This window comes from Peromyscus eremicus, chromosome 15, assembly GCF_949786415.1.
Source record: "Peromyscus eremicus chromosome 15, PerEre_H2_v1, whole genome shotgun sequence".
NCBI classification, from domain to species: domain Eukaryota; kingdom Metazoa; phylum Chordata; class Mammalia; order Rodentia; family Cricetidae; genus Peromyscus; species Peromyscus eremicus.
Window position 1 is genome coordinate 15,545,849 of NC_081431.1, and position 25,188 is coordinate 15,571,036.

The 25,188-nt window shown below is 52.3% G+C and overlaps 1 protein-coding gene across 1 annotated transcript in view; it reads left to right on the top strand.

Moving 5' to 3' along the window:
* Window positions 1-562: 562 nt before the first annotated feature.
* Window positions 563-25,188, top strand: part of Coq8a (coenzyme Q8A) — a 31,694-nt gene continuing 7,068 nt past the window's right edge. Inside the window, exons 1-5 of the mRNA XM_059280733.1 lie at window positions 563-672; window positions 15,753-15,938; window positions 19,172-19,585; window positions 19,834-19,900; window positions 24,217-24,291. Of these exons, the coding sequence (XP_059136716.1) occupies window positions 15,762-15,938; window positions 19,172-19,585; window positions 19,834-19,900; window positions 24,217-24,291 (733 nt within the window). The 5' untranslated portion in view covers window positions 563-672; window positions 15,753-15,761. The remainder of the gene's footprint in view (window positions 673-15,752; window positions 15,939-19,171; window positions 19,586-19,833; window positions 19,901-24,216; window positions 24,292-25,188) is intronic.

Sequence of the window (25,188 nt, forward strand, 5' to 3'; positions counted from 1 at the left end):
TGTGGGTGGACGGAGGGACTCAAGTGCGCTCCCCAGGGGTGTTTCTTCCACCTTGGGGAAGGACCCCTTGTTTTGTTTTGGCGCTCACAACAAGCAAGCTGCTAAACACAACGCTGGAGGGGGTGGGACCTCGGTGTCAGCGCCGTCGCTTTCTGAGGAACCCCGGAAGACCTCCCACACGGCAGCAGAACGGCCTCGCCGAGGCTCGGGGGGTCCTCTGTGGTCCCCCCGGAACTTCTGAGGCCCCTGGGAGGCTGAACTGGTGAGTGTCAGCACCGAGGTGACCCGCACGCGGTCGCCCCGAGAACGCGTGCCAATCACCAGAACGCACGCGCGGCACGGCGGCACGGCTTTCCCAACCCGGGAGAAAGGGCAGCCAACAGGAGGAGAAGGGACGGATGCCCTCTAGGGAGGCCTCTGATTGGCTGCTGTGGTTCCACCCTCAGTCCCTATTGGCTGTGGGCCGCGCACGCTCCCACTGCGTCCCGTGGCGCTGGGGCCGCTAACGGCGGCGCAGCCAATGGGAGGGCCCGGGGGCGTGGCGAGCGGAGCGGGGCGTGCGCACGCGGGCCAGAAGGTAAACAGATTCGGAGCGTGTGCGGAGCGCTCGCACGGGTGCAGCGCGCGGAGGCGGTGCATACCTGACGGAGGAGCCTGCTTTCCTGCAGCCGGGTAAGGCTGCCGCCTGCCGGCCCGCTGCTACCCTCAGCACCCCGGGGTCCGTTCTTAAATGTTCAAGTGACAAAGCGGCCTGGGGTTGCGAGTTTCCCTTGCAGCCGGGGCGCTTCAGGGCCAGGCTGGGGTGCAGCCGTCTTCCGTCCCCGGTCTGGCTCAGCGGGCGGAGGGCCGCTCTTGGAGCTGTGGGTTCCGGGAGGCATCTGGAGCCCCGCTTGCCCGACCTCTGCGTCGTCCCACGCACGTGGCTGCCCTTGTCGTAATAATGTTTCTCCGAACTCCCAGACCATCGCAGTGTGCTTCGGGCTCTGGTTGCAGAACTACGACTCCTGTGCCCCAGCCAGCTCCTGGGTTTCACAGCTAGATCTGGGGTGAAGTCGAGGAGGGCGTCCCTCCCTTGTTCCTTTTCTTCGCTTTTTGTGTCTTCCTCTTGTTTTTCTAGACACTGGTGGTCACGCGAGTCGTTTGACTGAATTCCCTTGTTCTCTTGCACAGAAGCTGTCACAGCATTCAGCCAAGCCCACAGTTCTAAGTGTGAGGGGACAGAGAACGCTGGAGGGGCGGGTCTGGGTGCTGGGACCCTTCATTGGCTGGGACTTCCTGAAGGGGCAGAGGCTGTGTGCAGACTGCCAGCCTGGCTTGGGCTTGCAGCCTGATAGAAAACTGCTTCATGATCTCTTGGGGTTGGTGTCTGGGGGACAGAACTCTGGAGCTGGTGGTGCCATGCCGATCACCTTGCCCGAGGATTTGGACTAGGGATCCTAAGGACGGTGGGTCATGCTGGCAGGAAGGCTGTTGGGAGACTTTTGGAGTGAGGAAGTCCCTTCTGAGAAGAGGGGTTTCTTGGCTCACAAGAGCAGCATCCGTAAGACTCAGAGGGTAGCTTTGGATTCAATATTTAACCTTGCAAATAGTGAAGGCAGCTGAATTGTGATCAAATTTGGACCACGTGACTGGAAAGGAAAAGTGAAGCAGTCTGGGTTAATGAACCACCTAAAACAGAGCTCCCCAACTCCAGACTATTAACGTTCTGGATCCACAATTGTTTGCTGTCCCCACTTGTCTTACACCTTGCAGGGGTGTGTAGCAGAGTCCCTGGCTTGTATCTACTAAACAAATAGTGATCCCCCCCATCCCACCAATTGTGACCATTGAAAATGTCTCCAGACATTGCCAGATACCACTAAAGAGCAAATTTGGTTGAGAACTATGCAGGCAAGACTCCAGATCGGGTCATCTCGTGCTGCCAGCAACCTGCCCACAAATAGTTGAGAAATTTAGGACAGTGTTATGTCCCTGCTGTAAACAAATGGTGGAGAAGCCAAGAGGATGGGGCTTTATAGGAGAAACCGTGAGTATACAGGGTGGTACAGGTGGAACCTTCCAGAGGAGAGCTGGAAGCAGAAACCCTGGGCCTCTGTGCCTTGAATGTGACTGGATAGGTTGAGAGTATGAGGATGTGGAAAACTGGTAGTGTCTGCCCCTAGGTACACGGGGAGACTTGGTAGGTAAGCCCAGGAAACCGCCACAGGTTGGTTCTTTAATGGTGAGCACACAAGTGAGATCTATCCTCATTGTTTGCTTGGACATCTGTGTGTCTCATAACGTGGAAGGAGAGCATGCCTGTGTCTTCAGGGAGTGTCTGGCTGCACACCACACATACATGCATGCACATGTATGCAGGTGTTCTGATGCAGTATGTGCACACATAGTTTGTGGAGTTCATTTATAGTTGATCAGCTTAAGAAACCATGTCTCATTTCTTTTTGTGCAGAGAAGGAGGCTTTGCCTTTGAGTCTACATTTTGCTTCCCGTGTAACTCAGGATTGAGGTGTTGAACTTACTAAGTCCTAAAATGATAGCTATTCAGAAAAGATGAAAGATAATGCACTGGGTAAATGCGCTGGGAAAGAAAAGTAGCCCAGACTTCCACTGTGACTTTGTATTTCTTAATTGATCCTGTGGGCATGTGTCAGGATCCCATGACTAGGGGGAACACTCTAACTAGGAGGTTTCTGGGGTGCCCTTCGTTATCCACAGAGAGGGATCTGGAAGGGCCGTCACTTCCTTCTTCAAGAGAGGTTTATTATTGGGACACTCAAAACTTGGCAGGATAATTTTCCACTAAGGGCCACCGACACTGAGTCATTATCTTTGTCAGTTGAAACCAGAGCCGTGTGCAAAATTAGACGGGAACATTTAAAGAGTTGTCTCGGTTGGACAACTGGGAATAGTTCTGACATTCCTGTTGACAGTCCAGAACTGGGGAGAACCTGTGGCAGAGGAGGTCGTGGAGAGTGGGGAGGGGAGGTCAAAGGTCCTGGGAAGGGAATGGGAGTGAAGGGGAGGCGGCCTTGGAGGTGAGGGTGACCTGAGTCACAAGTGGTGGGATCAGAGGGACCATAGGACTCAAGGTTTGGACTGAATCTGTGCAGGTAGGATATAGGGGTCAGAGTTCTGTGTAATGGTGTCATTACTGAAAACAGAGGTCACAGGAGGAGGAAGAACTAATTTGGGGGAAGGTGACAATGTGAGTTTCAGACGTGTGGGACTTGAACGCCACTGGAACTTTTTTCTATCCTTTTTTTATTAAGATGTAATTTATTTGCACTAAATTCACCCATACAGTTGATAAAAAATATCACTTAACCACTACCACAGTCAAAGTTAGAATAATTTCATTACCCTTCGAAGTTCCGTTGTGTGACTTGTAGTTGCTTGTGCTGGGATGGGTGTATAGCACAGATGTGGGAAACTTGGCTCAGAAAGCCTGCCTGGCCTGCCAATGGGGAGGCCGTGACTAACCCATGGAGAGAAGGAAGCAGCCCAGAAGACGGTACACAGTGGTGGGTGGGGAGGGCTAGGACCAGCTTGAGCTGGCTTATCTGTGGAGCATGGAACAGGTGAAGAGAGGTTGGGGAAGGAAGTTGAGGGATGAAGCCCACCAGGAGGGAGAGTTGTAGGAGTATGTGAGGCCAACAGGAAGTGGACCGAAGTGGTGGAGGTAGGTCGAAGAGTCCCACTGGCTTGCTTTTGAGGTGTCGCAGGGGCAGCGGGAGGCATATGTGTGCTCCGTTCCTGTGAGAGCAGAGTCTGCAGGTCCTTGCCTGTGTTTGGTTCAGGGAGGCTGGGCGTGAATTGTGGGTTGGAAAGGAAAGGCTTTTGTAAATGGAGAAAGGCATAAGGAGGCAGAAAGAGAAGAGGGTCTGGGAGGAGGGACCAAGAATTTGAAGGTGTTCATATCTGATTGCCTGTGTTCTATGGTAGAAGGAGCAAAGACATCCTGGGCTAAGTGTGGGAGGGACATGGTATCCTGTGGGGGTATAGAAGGAGAAAGCTCTGTGTGTGTGTGTGTGTGTGTGTGTGTGTGTGTGTGTGTGTGTGTGAGAGAGAGAGAGAGAGACAGACAGACAGACAGACAGACAGACAGACAGGCTTTCCCTGAGGTACAGGCTTTCTGCTTGCATCCTTGTGAAGACAGCACAGCCCCCCCACCCCCTGCTTTTTTGGTAGAATGTCTAGATGGGCCTTTCCTAATTCTTTTAAGCATTATTCTGTCCAGACCTGATTAAATCTGAAAAGATCACTTCGGAAAGAGCTCTGTGTGGCTCCTTGTCACAGAAGTAAATAGTAATGTCTTGATTTACCCATGGAGCACACTGGCCCCAGGAACAGAACTAGTGTCCCCGAGGTCGCATGTAGCCAGTGTCCAAGCTGAAGCTGGAAACCCATTTTTGCTGTCAGTCTGTCTGTCAGCCTGTAGCCTGTTAGGTGTGCTGTCCAGGAAGTAGAGGACTACTTCCTCTACAGTTCACTGTGCTGGATGATACGTTCTGGAGACAGGTCACATAAAATGCTAGGTGTTTGTCTCCACCCCTGGCATGGAGGAGGGAGGCAGAAGTTGGCAATAGATTGCAGGTAGTTACCGTTTGAATGCTTACAAACATCTCAGTTCTTTGAGAAATTCAGGAGCAACGTGGTGGCTCTCGCTCCCATAGGTGTCGGAGCTAACACCAGGCATTGCTGTGCCCAGGTTTGGGTATAGGTCCTTCTCCTCTGGCCTAGAATGTCCTGTGAATAGCCAGGGCAGGCTTGCTTCCTGAGCTACAGCTGTCTGCTGCCTCGCTCCTCCTCCCATTCCCTCTTGTAGACGGGGCGAATAGAGGGGAACGTGTGTCTGCAGACTCATCGAGTCAGCTCGAAGGCTCTCAGCCTGACTCCTGTAAAAGCTGCCTTTGATTGGGGTGCTGCTACCCCCACATCCGTGTCTGTATGTGCTACGGGGAAGGGAGGTGGAGCACATAAAGCCCATCTCCTTGCGTTCTGCACTGGCCACAGGACTCTCTGTGGGTGTTTATGTCCAGCATGTTTCCAAGGGGTTTGAAGCTGGCTGTCAGCATGCTGAACCCGCTCCTAGGTAGTGCCTCATAGCACATCGCTAAGTAAACCAGCCTGTCCTTTCCCAGCACTGCCTGTCTCCCTGATTCAGAAGTGACAAGGTAGTATTGGTTATCTGTGCTCTATTTGCTTTCACTAGGTCTATACCAGGGTACCTGCGTGGTCATAATGTTATGGTCCTGGATACCGGGCGCGTGCCCTGAATACCCACATGCTTTCATGTGGGAGATCTGATGTACTCCTCTCGAGTGCAGATGAGGAAGTGGAGGCTCAAAACCAAGCTTATATAATTTAACGTGCAGGTTGGCCACAGAGCCATGGTTCAAACCAGTGACCAGTTACAGAGGTCTTATCCTTATTGCTGGGTTACTACATGGACCAAATACCTTTTTTTTTAAAATACATACATATTTTTTGAGATAGGATTTTGCTATGTAGTTCAAGCAGGTCTCAAACTCATGATCCTCCTGCCTCACCCTCCAGAGTGGTGTGGAGTTGTAATAGGTGCTACTAGGCTACATCTGGCTGGGGTTCATGGTGAGCAGCTCTGGGGACTGGCTTCTTGTGTAGGGCATGCTGACCAGCCAGGGTCTGGGTTTGACTACTGTCCCAGTCAAGAGGGGCTTGGGGGAGGAACAGTGTCCACCCCTGTCTGCTGCCTGTCTATCCACATGTGTCTTCCAGCCGACACCCCTGTGCTCTATGATGTCCTCAGTGCTTGCTTGCCTGGCAGGAACGTGCAGGAATGGAGTGTTATGAGGTGGTAGACTCACAAGAGCTCACACTGGACCGACAGTGGTTTTTCTGTGTAGGCTGAGGAGCAGAGGAATGCAGGCAGTTAACAGTGACAGCTAGGAGGGTCTGTACAGGGAGCTGGCATCTGACACCCCCACCTTCTCCCACTCCTGAGCACGAAGAGGTTAACTTTCTGTAGATAATCCAGTAAACGGTGATCCCCAGCCCCTGGGTAGTGGGCCAGGTTCATTTCTGGATTATTAGGAGATGAGCTTGGTGGGTGGAAATCCTTGTCCTGGTACCGTCTTCACGGGCCTGTTAGGATATAGTTCTGGTGACAACTCTAGATATCTTGGAAGAATTAGGGTCTACAGTGCAACTTTATTCATAAAATAGTAGTGTTATCAGAGTTAGGGGCAGGGTTTATGCCTTAGTTGCTCTATCAAGCCAGACTCAGCCACTCATCTTTGATAAGCCAATTTAAAAGAGCAAAATTAATAGTGAAAATCAGAAAAAGGAGATTTCTTCAGTGGGGCCACATTAAGAATGATCTGGTGACACCCTGCCTCTTGCACCCCCCCCCCCCCCCGATCCATCACGTCCTAACATGAGGGTAGAGTTTAAATAGAAGGCAGGATATATGCACACTGAAGGTGTCCTGGTCAGGGTGTGGTTCTACCCATCACTGGCTGGCCACAGTCTCGGGTCCACACTCCTGACAAGGGCTGGCAGGTTGTAAATAGTCTTGGAGAGAAAAGTTTCCCCTGTGGCTGGCTCATTTTTAGCCACTTTCCTTGATGTGAAATTCCTGGGAGAATTCTAAATTATTGGAGTTCATTATTTCCATAGACAGTGTAGCTGTGATGATGGACGCACTGCCTCTTTTAGAATATCCTCATTTCTTACAGGCATGCTGGCTACAGGCATGCTGGCTACAGGCATGCTGGCTACAGGCATGCTGGCTACAGGCATGCTGGCTACAGGCATGCTGGCTACAGGCATGCTGGCCAGGCTGACATGGCCCCAGAGTCTTGGTTTGCTTACCCCTTGGTCTTGAAGGACACAAGTCATAGGTGTCTTTCATGTTGAGAAACTGTGGTCACTGTATTTGTTATTTGATTCTAAATTAGGAATTCCAGGGGCTTTGTGTGTAGAGTCGGCACTCATTAACTGTTTCTGCCTTTTGATGAAGGGCCAATGGTAGGAAGGCCTGTGCCAAGTGATTTTCTCACCACCGCTCTGAGAAGGGCAGTTGAACCTTACTCCCCAGAGTAAGATGACTACAGGCTATGTGCCTGGCAGCCACTTAGGGGCCGGCGTCTTCTGAACAGGGCTAACCAGGGGCTCAGAGAGGTATTATTTACAGCCCTCTGGGCTGTCCCTTGACCTACTGGCCATTCTACCCTGGACAGGCACCAGAGGGGTATGGAATAGGTTTTTCAAAGTACATATTTGTGTGCTTACTTAAAACATATTTAAGGGTTTTTTTTAATAACACAGTCTTAATATTATTCTAATACTACATGTTCTCTGTAGAAAATTTTAGAAAACATAAATAAATTTCAGAAGAATCTAACAACCTACTACCCAGAGAAAACTTCATGCTTTTAAGTGTTCTGTGGTGACATTTTTTTCCCTCCATGGGAACATGCAATATACTCTTACTTGTCAACAAATACTTTGTGTAGTATCGTTTAAATTGCCACATCACCCCATCCTACATAGATCCTGCTGCTCACCGTGCTGACTGATGGTTTGTCAGCTGACACAAACCTAGACATGTCTGGGAAGATGTCCCCACGAGATTGGCCTGTCGGCAAGTCTTTTGGAGTATGTTTGATTGATATAGGAGGGTCCAGTCCGCTGTGCACAGTGCCACCTCTGGGCAGGTGTTCCTCCTGCCTCATATAAGAAAGCAGGCTGAGCCAATCGTGAGGAGCAAGCCAGTGGACAGAACCCCTCCTGAAGCAGTGGTCTCTGCTTCAGGTTCTGACCCAGCTTCCTCCCCTAGTTGAGTTCATGCCTTGGCTCCCCTCAGTGACGGGCTGTGGTTGGATGTATAAGCCAAACAGACTCTTTCCTCCCCAAGCTGCTTTTAGTCATAGTTCTTTAACACAGCAACAGATAGTGACTAGGACACTCCTCTGACCCTCTCCCAGTAGTGTTGTGACGCCCATTCTTAGAGCTGAATTACCATACACATCCACTTTGAAAGAAATGTAGTCTGAGGGATTAAATTGATGAGGCAATTTAAATGATACTACAAAAATTTGGGCAGAATTTTGGGATTGTTATCAGACCGAATGCCTGAGGAGGAGAAGGGGATAGAGAATTCCTGGTGTGGGGCCCTGTGTGGGGCCCTGTGAGGGGCCCTGTGTGGGGGCCTGTGTGGGTCCTTGTGTGGGGGGCTGTGTGGGGCCCTGTGTGGGTCCTTGTGTGGGGGCCTGTGTAGGTCCCTGTGTAGGGCCTGTGTGGGTCCCTGTGTAGGGCCCTGTGTGGGTCCCTGTGTGGGGGCCTGTGTGGGTCCCTGTGTAGGGCCCTGTGTGGGTCCCTGTGTGGGGCCCTGTGTGGGGCCCTGTGTGGGGGCCTGTGTGGGGCCCTGTGTGGGGCCCTGTGTGGGGCCCTGTGTGGGGCCCTGTGTAGGGCCCTGTGTGGGTCCTTGTGTGGGTCCCTGTGTGGGTCCCTGTGTGGGTCCCTGTGTGGGTCCTTGTGTGGGGGCCTGTGTGGGTCCCTGTGTGGGTCCTTGTGTGGGGCCCTGTGTGGGTCCCTGTGTAGGGCCCTGTGTGGGTCCTTGTGTAGGGGCCTGTGTGGGGCCCTGTGTGGGGCCCTGTGTGGGTCCTTGTGTGGGGGCCTGTGTGGGTCCCTGTGTGGGTCCCTGTGTGGGTCCTTGTGTGGGGGCCTGTGTGGGTCCCTGTGTGGGTCCTTGTGTGGGGCCCTGTGTGGGTCCCTGTGTAGGGCCCTGTGTGGGTCCTTGTGTGGGGGCCTGTGTGGGTCCCTGTGTGGGGCCTGTGTGGGTCCCTGTGTGGGTCCCTGTGTGGGCCTGTGGAAGCAGAGGTAGACAAACTGGCAGAGGCCTGGCTCGGTGCTGAAGCTGTGGTTGCTTGTTTATGGGAAGAGCAAAAGTCCTTTCTCTTCCATGGTGGAAAATGGAAGCACTTTTCTAGTATCTAGTATTAAGTTGACTTTGAAAGCTGGTAGCGCTTCAGGACATTGCTTGCCCTGCAGTCAGAGGCCTGAAGTTAGGTGACCATGGTGTGTGACTTGTGAAAGTGTAGGCAGAGGACTAATCCATAGTGATCTATGGGTTGTGGTTCTGAAGTTGATTTACTCTAATACATTCCGTCTTCTGAGTCCTTGGAGGAAATGGTTATTTAGTTTTTCTTTTTTGTCAGAAAAGGAAAAATGTTAAGGATATAATGGGACTTTTCAGTTCCCATGGAGGATTGAAATCGACATGTTCATGTCCAAAAGAAGAAAGGTTCTTCACTGGAAAGGGGCAGAAGACCACTCACTATCCCATGGGACCTCCCAGAGGTCTTTAGTGGTCCTTGGTGAAGAATGCTTGAAGAGACCGTCTTGAGAGTTCTTGGCGATTGGCTCTGGGGTCATTGTCTTTTAGTACAGTCCCTTCTGGTTTCCGTTTTCTTGGTCTTGAAGGGATCGTGGAAAAAGGAGGAGTAACTGAAGTTTTGTTAGTGGCAAAGCCAGGCTTCGGGAGACAGAAGCAGGTGGGAACTTGAGAAACGTCTCTCTGTGGAGGCTTCCTGCTTAGTGTTGGCTGCCAGTCATCCTGTTCCTTTTCCCCCTTCTCTGGAAGGACTAGGGCTTTTAGAGTTGCCAGCATCCTCGGCACATGACACCTTGCTGGAAACACAGAAGCCCTGGGGTATGGCCAGCTGTCTCTTAAACCCTCCAGTTACTTCCGCTTCAGACCAGCTCCTAGGAGCTTTTGAAACTTTTGATCATCACCTGTGGGTCACAGCTGCGAGCAGGTTTGAGCCAATTTTGCAAATGCCAGGCTTTTTCAAGCTTTACAGGGACTAGATAAATTCTTTTCATTTGCAAGGTATTTATCACCGTAAAATACTGCTTGGTGCTGGAGGGACAGGAGGGTGTACAGAAAGATAGAGGTTGTTCTTGTCCCGTGATTGACAGCTTCCGGTGAGGTAGTTACTAGGCAGATTCAGAGAGCTTGATCGTGGCCGCAATAGCATGCAGGGTGCAGGAAACCGGGACAGATGCCCCTGAGGAGGGAGGAAATGCACTTAGAAGCCATTATGTAGGGAGCCCAGGCCTTCAAGAGGGTCCCCCATGAAGTTCAGGAGTGGTTTAGCCTGGCTGGAACACACTCAGTGAAGGGAACATTAAGCCTAAGGCTGGCAAGGCCCAGAGGGCTAGGTCAGGAAGGCTCTTTCTGCATCTTAGGGATCTCAGGGAAGCCATGGGGTGTGGGAATACCTTGACAGGACATCTTTTAAAAAGACACTGCTCTGGCTGCCAGCCTGGGAATGCATGGGCAGGCCAAGGCAAGATGGAGTGATGAGTATGACTGTTATGTGGGCCTAGGGTATCAAGGTTGTCTTTAGACATGCCACGCTTGAGGTGCCTGAGGGACCCCTGAGCATGTATGTACACTAGAAGACTCATGCTCCTGTTTGGAGACGGCATATCAGGGCTGAGGACATGCTGTGCAGTTTGCTGTTTAGGTTCTTATCCCAGCCATTCCAAGTGTTTCGTGGCAGCTGTGACGGGGGGAGGCCCGAGGAGGGTGGACCCTGGCTTTGAGAGGTGTGAATACCACAGCTTTGCTGGCTTGGGAGCTGGTCTGTGATGCCCTCTGGTTATGAAGGGCATTGACTGATGCTTGGTAAATCTTCATACACCGTCTTCAGTCTGCTCTCACCCCATGAGAACAGTGAGTGGCACGTTGGTATATCCTGGCTATGAAGCGGGGTGCATATGGCCACCTTTCTGCCCCCTAAGACTCCCTTCCCTCTCTGGGTCTCCAGTGGGTGAGTACTTGATGCTTTTGTTAGCTTTGTGCTTACTGGCATTGCTTATTGTATTCATCACATTTTAAAAAAGAATGCTACTCACCTTCCTGCAGATCCGTCTTTATGGATTTGGCCAGGTCTGCATACCTTGGGCATGCTTGTCAGTCCTGGAGACTTTATTCGACGGCCCCCGATGCCCCAGATAACTTCCAGCTGGGGGCTGGCTCCAGGAGGTGGTTCTGGAAGGATTTTAGGAAGGATGGTAGATGATGGTCCGCAGGAAAACCTCCCAGAGCTTGGGACACTTGCCTCTGGGCTGCCCCGTCCTCTCTCAGCCGCTGCCCAGGTGGAAGGCTTCCGTCATTGAAGCTGTGCCTTTCTGGAGACTGTCTTTATTTACTTTCCTGATATTCACACATGGGGACCAGACGAGGCGTGTAGAAGCCGAGTCATCCAGTTGGTGGTGGCAGGTCGGGGGCCCATGTCTAGGCTCTGAGGATAGTATTTTCCACTTGGGCAGGCACCTCCTTTGTTTTTGCTGCTGCTGATGCTTCCTTGGCATTGGTGCCCATTACAGATTGCTGGCGTGCTGCTGTGCTGTGGGCACATGGCTAGGACACATTGACCCAGGGCCTGCAGGACAAGCCAGGTGCAGTGGGAGATCCAAGTGAAGGATGCTAGCATGGTCCCTGGCTGGTACACTCTCCAAGTGTGGGGGTCTGTCCTCTCACACAGCTGAGGTTACTGGATCTCTTGTTCCCCTCAGAGGACATTTACTCAGGAACAGGGTCCCCAGACCAGCAGGGTATTGTGTCAGGGCTGGTGTAGTGTAGGGAGGGTAGTGGGGCTGCTGGTCCCCATGAAGGCTCTAATACTTGTACCTGAAATCGTGATGCTGATATGGTTCTTGTGTGTGAACAGAGTTCCTGGGCTTTTGATGTAACTGATGTAAATTGGGATGTAAATGCCTCTTAGCTGAGTGCCTGACGTGGTTGACTTATAGGTCACCTTGGGACTGTGTTGAATTAAAAATAGGGTCTTTAAGGTCCCAACATGAAAAGCAGAGGAGAAGAGCTATGGAAAGTGCTTCCTTCTGGTAGTCATTTGCTGTCTCCCCCTCTCCTTCCTTCTTGGAGGCAGGGACTCCCGTACAGAACGAGGCCTGTGTTGATAAGGGTGTGAACAGTTGGTTCACTTTGTACTGTGAGGAGGCCCAGCCTAACCCCTGCAGATGAGTAAATAATGTTTACCCAGGCGGGTGGCCATGGACCAGCCACAGTGGTTTTGAAATCTACATGCTCATAAACAGTAGGCTGTGCTGAGTAGCAGTAACTGCTGATTTGGGGGAAACAGGTTCTGCCGCACCGTGCCCAGAAATCTGTAAGGGACCTTCTTTCCGTTCAAATGACTCTCGGGTCCAGTATCTAGGGCAGGAATTGGCACCATTTTGGAATTCCCTAGCATTTAATATATAACTCTTCAGGCAGGAAGGAAAGCGTGGCTCATTATTCTTAATTTATTTTTTAATTAAGCATTTTCTTTTGTTTATGTGTATGTGTCTCTGAGTGAGTCTGTCCGTGTGTATGTGTGTGTGTGGTGCTGGTCATGGCTAGAAAGGATGTCAAATCCTCTGGAGCTTGAGTTACATACAGGTGGTTGTGAGCCGCCCATCATGGGTGTTGGGAACCAAACTCTGGTCGTCTGGAAGAACAGCAATCACTCACTCCAGCTGCTGAGACAGCGCATCAGCCCTTTAATTTACTTTATTATTTTTTAAAAGATATATTTTACTTTTATTAGTGTGTGTATGTATATGTATGTCTATGCTGCATGTATGCAGGTGCCCACTGACGCCAGAGGAAGGTGTGGAATTCCTGGAGCTGGAGTTACAGGAGGTTGGGAAGCTATCTGACGTGGGTGTAGGGAATTGAACTTGGTTCTTCTGGAAGAGCAGCAAGGCTCTTAACTGCTGAGCCATCTCCAGCCCCTGATTTTCATATTTTTAAAAGATGACTTATTTATGATTTTGGAAGTGGGATATGTGAGCTGTTAGTATGAACTCATAGTTCCCAGTGCAGGAACTTAACCTCTTCAGTTCACTTACTCAGTGTTTTCCCTCTTCGGAGCAGGGTTTGGTTTTTTGTTTGTTGTTTTGAATCCTTGTAAGCAGGTGTAGCTTCACCCTGCAGTGGACTTGTGTTCAGGAAACAGGGGAGTCAGTGCTGGTTTCTGGTAGGTCCCACCGCTGCCTTGTGGCATGTGCAGGACCCGAAATGACTTAGAGATTAAGCTCTTGTCAGTGCAGTGGGACAGGCAGGCTAGACTGGCCCCACGTCACCCACCAGCTGTGTTCTCGTGGAAGGTTAGTGTGTGGGTAGAGTGACTTAAGAGGAAAGTTGAGGCAGAATTGGTGTTAAGCCTAAAATCAAAGTCCGGATGAAGTAGGTCTGGGTGGATGTCCTGCTTTGTGTCAGGTAATGGGCGAGGTGAGGTTTGTAACCACTGGGGTCATGGTCTGTGGGAGCTTTGTGTCCTGGCTTTCTGGGTGTGATTTAAAGGAGATCTAGGGGAAGGCTCGATTTGGGGATCTCTGGGCCATAGCAGACAATCCTCGCCACAGGCAGGAGTGTGTTTCTGGTACAGATCGCCTTCAGAATTCACCACCCTCTTCAGGTTCTCTAGGGCCCTGGTGGGTGCTTCTACCCTTAGACTTCAGGGTAGTGAAGACAATGTGTCAGTGTATGTCGAGGGTGGGGGCGGCTCTGAGTTAGGAGCTGCTAACAGGCCTATTTGAGCTCCAATTGAATGCTGTCTTACCAGTCCTAGCTGTTTGGTTTGTGGGTTTTGGTTGTGATTTTATTGCCATAAAACAGAGGAGTGCGGAGCAGAAACCTAGGGTGTGACATGGAACCTGGCGATGTAGTGTGTGGTCATTTTCTCCAGCTCCTGGCTTAGACTGGAGGGCGAGTGCCTGACTGAGCAGTGCACTGTCCTAAGAGACACAGTGAGGAGGCACAGAGCAGGCTGGGGCTGATCGTACCCACCCCCACCCTACCCCCACAGGCCGCTGTGGAGGTGCTGGCCGGCTTTGGCTTCCTCGTTCCCTTCTCTGACTCTACTTTTCTCACTGACAGACTGGGCCATGGATTGTTTATAAATATTAAGAGGTGTGTAGAAAGGGCTGGAGAGATGGCTCAGAGGTTCAGAGCACTGACTGCTCTTCCAGAGGACCCGGGTTCAAATCCTAGCGCCTACATGGCATCTCACAACTGTCTGTAATTCTAAGATCTGACGCTCTCACACAGCCATAGATGCAGGCAAAACACCAATGCACATAAAATAAAAGTTAAAAAAAATAAAAAAGGTGTGTAGAAAGGCACTTACCATGGGTGCTAACTGCTAGTATTGCCCAAGGGCACATGTAAACACATCTTCATGGTTGCCAGCCTGTTTGTGAGTTTCTGTTATTATAACACTTCTCCTTCTAAGGTTTTTAAAGTTATGTATCTGTGTGTGGATGTGTGCATGTGATGCACGTGCTGGTGGAGGCCGGGGGCATCACCTCCCCGGCACAGGGCTTTCAGGCAGTTGTGTGCCACCTGCTGTGGGTGCTGGGAACCAAACTCAGGTTCTCTGTGAGAGCAGTAAGTACTCTTAACTGCTGAGCCCTCCCCCACCCTGCCCCACTCCCACTTCTCCTTTAAATAAATGTCATGCCTTTGACTGAGCAGATCCTGCTGGAATCTTGGAGGGACTGGGGCTGATGCGTTCAGCTACCCCACATTCTGGTTAGGGCCCTGTCAGTGCTCTTGGGTGCCCTCCCTGGCTGTGCTTCTCTCAATGAATCTATGGAGTGAAAGATGGGATACCAGTGCCCCTTTGACTGTCCCCACTCTTGTGTGTGTGTGTGTGTGTGTGTGTGTGTGTGTGTGTCCCTGCTCAGTCCATGCCTTATGTACATCCCCTGTCCCAAGTGCCATTCACACTCCTCTCAGGGATTTCTGGCTTTCTTGTCCCTGAGACTTAGGGCAGGCAGACCCCGTGTCCTTGCTTACCTGGCCTGCCCGGTTCTGCTGCCCGCCTTGGTCACCATGCTCCTTGGGGAGGTCAGTGGGATCTCTGGCTCTTCTGTTTTTCCTTTAGCTTCCAGCATGTTAACAGGACTTATCTTGGTCTATAACCATGCCTCAGGGGTAGTTAATGACCAACTTGGCCAGGCCCTAACTACTAACACTGTGGATCCTGGATCTCAGCATCTCTGACCCTGACCTACATTAAGGAACACTCTCTGCTATGGCCAGCAGAGAGAAAAGGGAGCAGGAGGCACACGGTGGAGGCAGGGAGCGGGCCTCTGCAGCAGCGTGTGGTTGCTTCCCCTGCCTTGTGTGCCCTTCTGATGTTCCCAGTGCTGGATTGCAGCATGGAAGCCCTGGCTGGCCTGTGGGTTGAGGAGGTCCTCTCAGCATCTCAGACTGTGGCTGACTGCCCTGCGCTTCACTGGGCAGTGCACCAGTGGTTTGGAAGAGGCAGGCACCCCCAGTGATGGAGGCCCAGGGAGAGGCACCAGTGCTCAGGGAGGGACCGCCTTTGCTTCATCACATCCTTTTGGTTCAGAGCAAAGAGCACCAGACTCGGAGTTATGTAGTACACATGCTGAGCCCTGGTTCTGCCACAGCCCCTGCCACAGCCCCGTGACGTCTGTGCTGAGGGTTGTCAGGGGTGTTTTTGAGGCCCAGGTGATGAAGTGCATGGGCAGTGGTAAGTGCTGGTAGGTGCTGATCGCTGCCCTGGGCCCTGTTCCTCTCCTTCTCTTCAGTTCACCTCAATCAAAAGGGGAGATCAGTGGAAAAACCAAACACCGGTTTTGCCTTCTGTTCAGAATCTGGGGACCTGATCAGTGTTTGTCAGATGTGGTGATCCCTTTTCTTAATTTGGCCTTTTTTCTTCCAGCCCTGAAGGATGGCTGCTATGTTGGGGGATGCCATCATGGTGGCCAAAGGCCTTGCCAAGCTGACCCAGGCAGCTGTGGAGACCCACCTGCAGAACTTGGGCCTCGGTGGGGAGCTCATCTTGGCAGCCAGGGCCCTGCAGTCTACCGCTGTGGAGCAGATCAGCATGGTCTTTGGGAAGGTGCAGGTGAGAGGTCCCTTCCGGCAGTGGGTGTGGGGTGCTTGGAGACTTGAGCTCCTAATGAGACTGGGGAAGGAGCCAGGACACAGACACCTGCCAGCCTGTCTTGTTGTGGCGGAGACTAGAGAGCACAGTGGCTGGTGTGTCCCTCTGTCATTTTAGGGAGGGTAGGACACTTAGGTGAGAATCTGGCTGTTACACTAGAATACCAGACTGGGAGGCTCCAGTAACACCTACTTGTCACAGTTCTAGAGGCTGCGAAGTCCAAGATTCGGGCTCTGTAGACTTGACATTGATAAGGGAACATTTCCTGGTTTCCTGGCTCTGTCCTCATGATGTAGTCACCTTCATGTACTAGCATGCTGAGTTAGGTTTCAGACATGCAGTCCACAGCAGGCAGGCCTCGTGTATAGATCGGCCTGGCTCAACTGAGCCTTTCAAGGCCCCTCCTATAGGCAAGGCTTGCTGAGCCTCTGCCAAGACCCATGTGTTGTTTGCTGAAGGTGCTCTCTTCCAGGGTGGCGGCTAGCATAGCCCCAGTGAGGGGAGCATTCCTCACCCCTTTTCCCTCCTGCTGTTGGGGCGAAGGTTACCTTTGTGCCAAGGTCCAGGAACCCTCAACATCTTATATCAAGGGGTATTTTTAAGCCAAAGCAGTGTCAGAATGGACTTGGCTGTAGGTGTGTGTGTGTGTGTGTGTGTGTGTGTGTGTGTGTGTGTGTCTGTCGATGTCTGTGTGTGTGTGTGTCTGTGTCTGTGTGTGCGCACATCTGTGTCAGTGCGTGTATTTGTTTTGCAGAGATTGCCCTGTCTCTTTAGTGTCCTGTGGCATGTCCTGCTGTCAGCTTCCTCTGTGGGAGTACTGTTATTGTAACAGAGGTCCACCGACTGGGAGGCTTAAACAAGCACTTTCCCCTCGCAGTTCTGGATGAAGATCTCATGCTTCTCTGGATGTGAGCTGTCCCAGGCCTCAGCCTCTGCTAGTTTAGGTCCAGGATTCCTGGCCCTTCCCTCCTATGTTAGGGTGACACAGTGTTCCTCACCCTACAGATGCCTTTACTTGTAGACGTCTTTATTCCCTCTGTGTTTGAGGTCCTTTTCTGCTGACTGGCAGGTCTGCATGCTTACTCCTCTTTCCCAGGCTAAGGTTGCTGCAGGAGTCGTGATTGATATGAAGTGATAGGGTGAGAACCCTTGTCCTAGCCTTGACTCAGCTCTTGTCCTCCTGCTGCTGAGAGGTGGGCGGTGGAGTCCTGCTGGGTGCTGGTCCTGTGGAAAGCCTGGAACCTGAGCTTGCTCTGGTGCTCTGGGTCACTCCAAAGTAAGACTGCGTGCAAGACCGGCATCCTACACCGGTGTGAGAGCTCCCTCCGAGGACTTCCTCCTAATTCCACTGTTCCTTTCTGTATGTGGAGTCTACAGCAGGCAGGGCCACCTTGCCTTAGTCACCAGGGGCAGAAGATAGATTAGCCTACTGCCATGGAGAAGGCCTCCCTTCACTCCTTAATACTTGGGTTTGGGGTTCCTTTCTTCACCCTCGAGGTCTGAGGGATCTGATTGTTCTGGGAACCCGTGTGCCTCTGGCTGCCCAGGCACTTATTCACACATTCGTTCATCAGGTACTTACAGAGGCTGGGGCTCTTTCAGGCACTAGGGTCCCTTGTTGCCTGTAGAGTCCCCCAGCTACTTTAATAGCAGTTACATGAGACTGAGTGGTTATCACGGGAGTTGTGGGACAGGGGACCCTGCTCCAGACTCTTCACACCAGGCCTTGCCTGACTGTATGAGAAGTACCCGAACCCGGTGTGACTTGTTTCTTCTACTCTGGGACTTGGGATAGCAGGACAGGCCCTTGACCCCTGCTCTGCTGTTCCCTTCTGGCCTTTTCCAGTCACATCAGCTCCCAGTCAGCTCCTGTTGTGAAGTCAGAGTAGCACCTAGCCTCCCCACTTCCACGGGAGCAAGGCTTGTTCTTTAGTCCTCAGAACATCTCAGGTAACTGAGTGTGGGCGCTCCAGGTTTCCCGCTGTTGCTGTGTGGCATGTGGACAGCACGTTGGCCACGACATTTGCTCAGATGTCATTTGAACCGGGAACCTGGCCACAGGCCTCTCTCTCTTTAGGACAGACACAGTGATATTTAATTATAACCTTCACCAGCAGTTTCTGGGGCTTTGCCTGTAACTCTGTCACCGTTTGACAGTGGAGTCCTATTTTCAGATGTAGACATCACCGAGAAGGATTAGGAACTTGTTCAAGTTCATTCAAGGTTAAAGAGAAGAATGAGCCGGGCGGTGGTGGCGCACGCCTTTAATCCCAGCACTCGGGAGGCAGAGCCAGGCGGATCTCTGTGAGTTCGAGGCCAGCCTGGGCTACCAAGTGAGATCCAGGAAAGGCGCAAAGCTACACAGAGAAACCCTGTCTCGAAAAACCAAAAAAAAAAAAAAAAAACAAACAAACAAACCAAAAAACAAAAAAACAAACAAACAAAAAAGATAAGAATGAATCTGGGCTTGAAGATTGAACCTGTAACTTACAAAGGAAACATGGGGTGTCCTCTGTCCCCTTTCTCCGTGTCTCAAATTCACAGGGACAGCCAGGCTCTGACCTGGCAAGAACCTCTTAGCTGCGTACCAGGGCTGATGGTGGGTCTGTCTGCAGTGAGGTGTTGTTAGCTGCGTACCAGGGCTGATGGTGGGTCTGTCTGCAGTGAGGTGTTGTTAGCTGCGTACCAGGGCTGATGGTGGGTCTGTCTGCAGTGAGGTGTTGTTAGCTGCATACCAGGGCTGATGGTGGGTCTGTCTGCAGTGAGGCGTTGTCTGCAGTGAGGTGTTGCAGAACCCAGTGGTCTCCCTCTGTGGCCCCTTTTACCACTCACTGGCCTCTTTCTTACATGTCTTCAAGCTTTCCTCGTCTTTTGTCCTGGTTTCTCTCCTGAAAGCTCATGGGCTCGGAGTTGGTCCTGCTTTATAGGTGAGGGACTCGTTGCTAGAGTCATGTGTGTCTTCCTCAGCCCTGTTGGGGTGCTCAGTGGTGTGTCCAGCTGCCTGCCCGAGATCACAGCAGTTCTGGAAGAAGCAGGCTGGAGCTGCCTCCCAGGCTGTGAAGGGACCTCAGGTCTTAGGCATAGCATTACCTTTGGAGGGACAGAGAGGGCTGGTTGGCAGTCACATGCAGTGTCCTCACCAGGAGGAGTTCCAGACCAGCCCTGCCCCTCACACTGGCGTTTGTTCTCTGCAGGGTCAGGATAAGCATGAAGAGTCATATGCCACCGAGAACTTTGAAGATCTGGAGGCCGAGGTTCAGTTCTCTACACCACAGGCAGCTGGAGCCTCCCTGGACTTCTCTGGAGCCCCTTCCCCGGACAAGTCACTATCTTCGTCCCTGGGTCATGCCCACAGCGAGGGCCCAGCTCCCACCTACGTTTCTGGTGGACCCTTCAGGGAAGCGGGGCTCTCGGGACAGGCCACCTCCCCTATGGCCAGAGTCAATGGGAGGCTCTTTGTAGATCGCAGAGACTTGTTCTTGGCCAATGGAATCCAGCGAAGATTCTTCCACCAGGACCAGTCCCCTGTGGGGGGCCTCACGGCTGAAGACATTGAGAAGGCCCGGCAGGCCAAGGCTCGCCCTGAGAGCAAGCCACACAAGCAGATGGTGGGTCTGAGAGGCAGCATGGTTGGACCTGGGGGGTTCCCACTTCCAGTGGGGCTGGTGCTGGCCCTTATTTTGCCCCCCCACTTGGGGTACCGTGTCTTGAGGAATTCTGTGGCCTTTTGGTACAGTGCTGCATGCTGGAGCGGCTGCAGGGGGAGTGGAGGGGGTACAGGCAGCATGGGCCTCGGTTGCCTAGTCTCACCTGTCAGCTTTGTCAACTCCATAGGTTTCTTTTGTTTCCCCTCCAGCTCAGTGAGCGGGCTCGGGAGCGCAAGGTGCCAGTTACCCGGATCGGGCGGTTGGCCAACTTTGGAGGTGAGGTGGCCACGTTCCCCATGCCGTTCCTCCCCTGCTGCCCTGCTCTGTTTGTTCTGGTTGAGTGGAGGTGGCCGCTGTACGTTAAGGTGGAAGTGGTTGGGAGTCAAGCCATGTGCCAGTATTGGAGAGAGTGTGGCAGTGTTGCCATGAACCGTCTGTTAAGGGTCTGGGTGTTCCCATAGGTGTGGTGACCTGGTAACTGGATTCTGGCCCCATCTTGGCTCATCCTTGGGCCTGGTGTGTGACTGAATCTTGCCATGAGCTCCAGCTCCAAAGGGCAGTCTTTGCAGGAAGGAGACTGGCCATGAGTACAGGCTCTTCACTGGGCCTGTGAGCTCCCTAGACAGAGGACATTTTGTCCTGGGACCAGCCATTTGGGGGACCAGTTTACCATATCCCATAGGTCTGAAGCTGTTAACGTGATGATATTCACAGACTGTGACCCTTTGTTGCTGCCAGTTAAAGCCATTTCAGTTTGCTACAGTGTTGGGGGCTCCATTTGCCCTTGTTCTCACGTGATCAGCCTTTGAACTTACCACACCTATGTTCTGGTGGAAAGACACCCACACACTGTAGGTGGGTACCACCTGCTCATCTGCAGAGGTCCTGTTAGTGCCGGCCGTTCGCAGTGGGGGGCTGTGACATGGGTTTCTGGGGTACCGTTTGTTAAGGTTTAGCTATCCTCAGTTGGACAGTGTAAACAACGAAAGAATAGTTTGGGTGGCTGATTTCACATACTGACCTTGGCCGGATGGTTAGGTACGTAACAGGTCTGATGGGTTCATGATGCTGTTGGTGTTGAGTTGGTGTTGGTCAGGGAGACCCAGGACCTTCTGTGGCCCCTTTTCTGGGAAATACGCTGTCTTCCGTATTGCATCTGTATCAGTTGTTTTTTCCCTCACTGCTGACAAAACATGTCTGAACCCACGGGAGGTTCAGAGGGTCACGCTCTCTTCGTGTGACTGTTTCTGGGCCTGGAGTGAAGCAGTACTTCATGGTGGGTGGAGTATATGGTAAAGCAAATTCTTCACCTTGCGTTGGGCAGGAAATAGACTGTAACAGGAACAGGCTGGGAATGATACACCCTCAAAGATTCAGCCCCAGGGGTAGCTGCTCTTCTGCGCAGTTACAGAGGAGGGAGCTGAGCCCAGACCTCTGTCCTGTACGGGGATATCTGAGCCGCCTGTCCCATAACTAGGTCCCTCCCTTCACATGTAGCCGGCAGAGGACCTGTTAGCTCTTCCGCTCTTCTAGTCCAGTTCTGGGAACAGGAGGCCAGGTCCTGAGGCCCGGAGAGAAAAAGCCTCGGGTGTTCTCTCCCTCCATTTTGTTCCTCTTCCTCTTGTACCTGGGCTGTGGCTCCTGACTAGGCCCCCAACTTCTCTGGGATTGAGAATGCTATCAGATGCCAGGTATTCTTCCAGGAGACTGTTAACACCTAGAAACGGAGGACAGAACCTATGTCCGTCTGTCTGCTCTGTGTGGACTTTCTTAACAGTCTGAGCGAGCATGTGTGTTAATTAAAGTGGGTTTGGGGCTGAGGATGTGGTTCAGTGGGTAGAGACCTTGCCTAGCACACACAGGACCCTGGGTTTCATCCTGAGTTAAAAAAAAAAAAGGATAAAAGGATAAAAGGATAGAAGCCGGGCCTGGTCCCTCAGGCCTCTTGTCTGGCTGCTTCTGCAGAGCCTCGTTCAGCCTTGCTTCGGACACAGGTCCTGGGGTCTCAGCAGGCAGAGCCAGCACCAGCAGGAGTGGTGACTGCTGTCCTGTGTCACCCGTCCTGCTCACGAAGGACTCTGTTGTCGGAGAGCTGTTGAGCTTTCTTCACCTCTGGTGACTGGGAGGAAGTGGGGTGACTGCTTCTCTGGTGACGACCTGGACACAGCCCACCATGGCTCTCCTCGCCTGCCTGCTGCAGAGCTCCGTGCCCTGTCACTTCCGCCCTTGAGGAGAGAAATGTGGGAACTTTCTGTGTCTGGGCAGTGTGCTCTTACAGGCCAGGAGGAGGCCGCCAGCAGTCGTTCCCTCCTCCCGGGGACATGCAGACCACGGACCACAGAGGAGAGCCAGTGCTGGTGAGGTCCTTGGGTACAGGAGCGGGTACCTGAAGGTGGCAGGGGATGACAGCTGAGCTCCCCTCTTCCCAGTTAGTTACCCCAGGTCCACCTGGCTCTGGATGAAGGCCGAGCCGGACAGGGGATTCCAAGAATCACGTTTCACCGGGCCTGGCGGGGGCGGGGTGGTTTATTCTGGGTTTGCAGAACTGCAGAGGCCAAGATCACCATTGCTGGCTGGCTGTGCTTGTTTTTACCTCCTGGTTTGCCCGCTGCAGGGAGCTTCTGCCTCAGTTGGCAGCCCAGCCCTGGGCCTGATGCTGCTGCTGAGGAGCCTGGGCCTCCTTCCTGGAATGTTCTTCAGGCATTTGTTTAGTAACAGTGCTCCTCATTGTAGAGTTTGTGCTTTGCCTGTGACGCCAGAAACAGCCAGGAACAGCTTGACGCAGCGCTGAGTCCAGCCAGGGTGTGTTTAGGAGGGCTTTGAGTGTTGTGTGTTCAGCCTGGACAAGCGGATGACCTGTGACGTCATCTGCCTTTTCGTGGGCTTGTCCCAGGATGTGCTCGCAGCAGAATAGATGTAAAAGGACAGTGGTGAAGGTTAATGTTGCCTGTTCTCCTTTCTTTTGCTCAGTTAGATGTTGTGCTGGGTAGGTGAGGGAGACAGGTGGTGGGAAGTTAATGTTTAATCAGGACTCTAGTGCCCAGTGCCCAGTGCCCTCCAGACTGGCACGGGGAGGAGGAGCGTTAAAGAGAACAGCGCTGGGGCATGCCCCCACCAGGCAGCCATGTTAACCTCTATCCCAGTGCACCAGCACGTCCCTGGGGGTGTCTTAATCATGTCTCTGGGCATTACAGGACCTGTGGCTTCTTCCTGTTTGGCTTGTCTTGCCTCACGGTGTGGTATGTGCTGTGCGTGTGCCTTCCCGTGGGATTTGAAGGCCGGACACACCCACAGATGGAAAAGGCCTTTAATTTTTATATTGGTTTCTGTTTTACATATGCTAGGTTAAATGCATTAGAACTCACTCTCCATGTTTCTGCTTGCCTTTTTAAAAGGGACTAACAGAAAATTTAAAGTCATGCATGTAGTTGACACGAGACTTTTGCCATCACTGGCTTGATTGTTCTGTTGTGGTGCCCTGGACCTGACAGTGTGGACACTTTACACATTTAGTTCCCTCAGGGACCTCTGAGGTAGGAGCTCTGTTAGAGCGGGCTAAGTAGAGAGTGCACTGCCACCTAGTGGCAGATAAGATACATTATTAAATGTGAAAAAGAATTACCTTTTAACTAGAATGCATTTTAAAAATTACTTACGTACTTGTGGGTGTTTTTTTTTTTTTTAAACAAGGCTTCATCATATACTTATGAATACCTTGGAATTTTCTTTATATCCCCAGCTGGCCTTGAACTGTGGCCGACCTCCTGCCTCTGCCTTCCAAATGCTGGGATAACAGGCATGTGTGGCAATGCCCAGCTTTTTTTTTTTTTTTTTTTCCATGAGATAAGTTTTTCAGTAAATCCAATGTTTTTCTTTAATGCATTATAATTTTAGACAGGCCGGAGAACGCCACGCCTCACCCTGTCCCTGAGTGGGGAGCCTGTCCTGGACAGTCTTTGAGAAGGGAGCTCCAAGGAAGGTGTGGGTCTGAGACAGACTTCCGGGCTCGCTGCCTGGACTCAGTAGTACCTGCCAGGAGGAGGGCAGGGCCTAAAGCTACTGTTCTCAGTCATCGCCAATGCTGCCGGCGTGGGAGTGGGGGCGGGGCGGGTCTGCTCGGCTGGGCTGGGACACCCCGTGTTTTTGCTGTTGTGGAACATTCCAGCTTTTACTGCCAGCTGTTTTATAGTGCTACAGTGAAAGCTTAGGAACGTCAAGACTACTGGACCCTCTTGCAGACTTGAAGAGAGTGGTCATCTTCTCTGGGAGTATTGCCCGGAAGTGGCCCGGAAACCATGCTCGATCCATTTTCCTTTTTGTGCTGGTCCCTCCCAATATGGCGTCTGTTTGTGTTCCCATGAGTGTGTGGGTTGTCAGAGGTGATCAGTGAGAGATGTGCAAACTCAGGAAGCACTTGTCCGAGCTAAATGTTCGCAGACCACCAGTGTGTCCGTCTTCCTTACTTACGCCCTTTCAGAATGCTGGAGCACCCAGCAAGGCCTGGGACACTGAAGTAGAATCTGCCTGCGCTGCCCGGGCCTGGAGGCGGGGTGGTCTCAGCCACTCAAACATCTGCGCTCTCGTCCTTCCAGGTCTGGCTGTAGGTCTGGGCTTTGGGGCACTGGCTGAAGTTGCCAAGAAGAGCCTGCGTCCTGAAAACTCCACAGGTGAGCAGGGCCCTGCGTAGAAGGGTGCATGGCCTTAGAAGTTCTAGCCTCCAGCCCACCTCAGTTCCAGGAATGTCAGCCACCAGGACCCACCTCTTGTCCCAGCTGCAGGAACCCCTGTCAGAAGGGTTAGTTGATGTAGATGGTGTTCCTGGGGTGGAGTGACTTTGTATGGGTAGACTTGACTTCCTCTAGAGAGTTGGAGGATGGGAGGTTGCTCCCCGTCATCCCCAGCTGATCACCCAGCCCTTTCTGGCTCCTTCTGGCTGCCCACTGCATGCTCCCACCAGCAAATGCACCTTCACACTCACTCGCCTGCCCTTGCCTACCTGCACGCCCACCTTTTGTTCCTGCTCCCCCTTCCTGCCCTGCTCTTCAGGAGCTTCGCAATTGTAGTCTGGCTAAGACAGACAGAGGCACAGGGCTCCCTACTTCCCTGTGGCTAGGGATGTGGGCATCGGCATCTGGGACAGGCCCACTCTGCCCCTCCCCCTTCATTGACCATGACCCAGAGATGCTGGGACCATTCCAGAGACCATTCTCAGGTCTCTGAGAAAAAGATCATACCATCTCGGTTTTCTGCCTCCCAGGACCAGGTCCATCAGGCTTGCCTGGAACACAAGTTGAATGGCCACTCATGTCTGTACAATCTAGAGAATGTTCTGCATTCAGGCCCCACAAAACATCAGGGACTTCCTGATGCTGGGATGCTGGCTGGGGAAGGAGCTGTAGGATGCCGTGTGAGCTCCTGAGAGTAGGTGACCAGGAGTCCCCCCAGCAGGGCCATTAAGGATCCAGGGCTGTTAGTGGATTTCTCAAAATGTATTTGAGGTTCTGGGCTGAGCACCCTCTGTCCTGGTCCTACTCCAGGACTGCAGTCTCGTTCAGGGTTCTGAC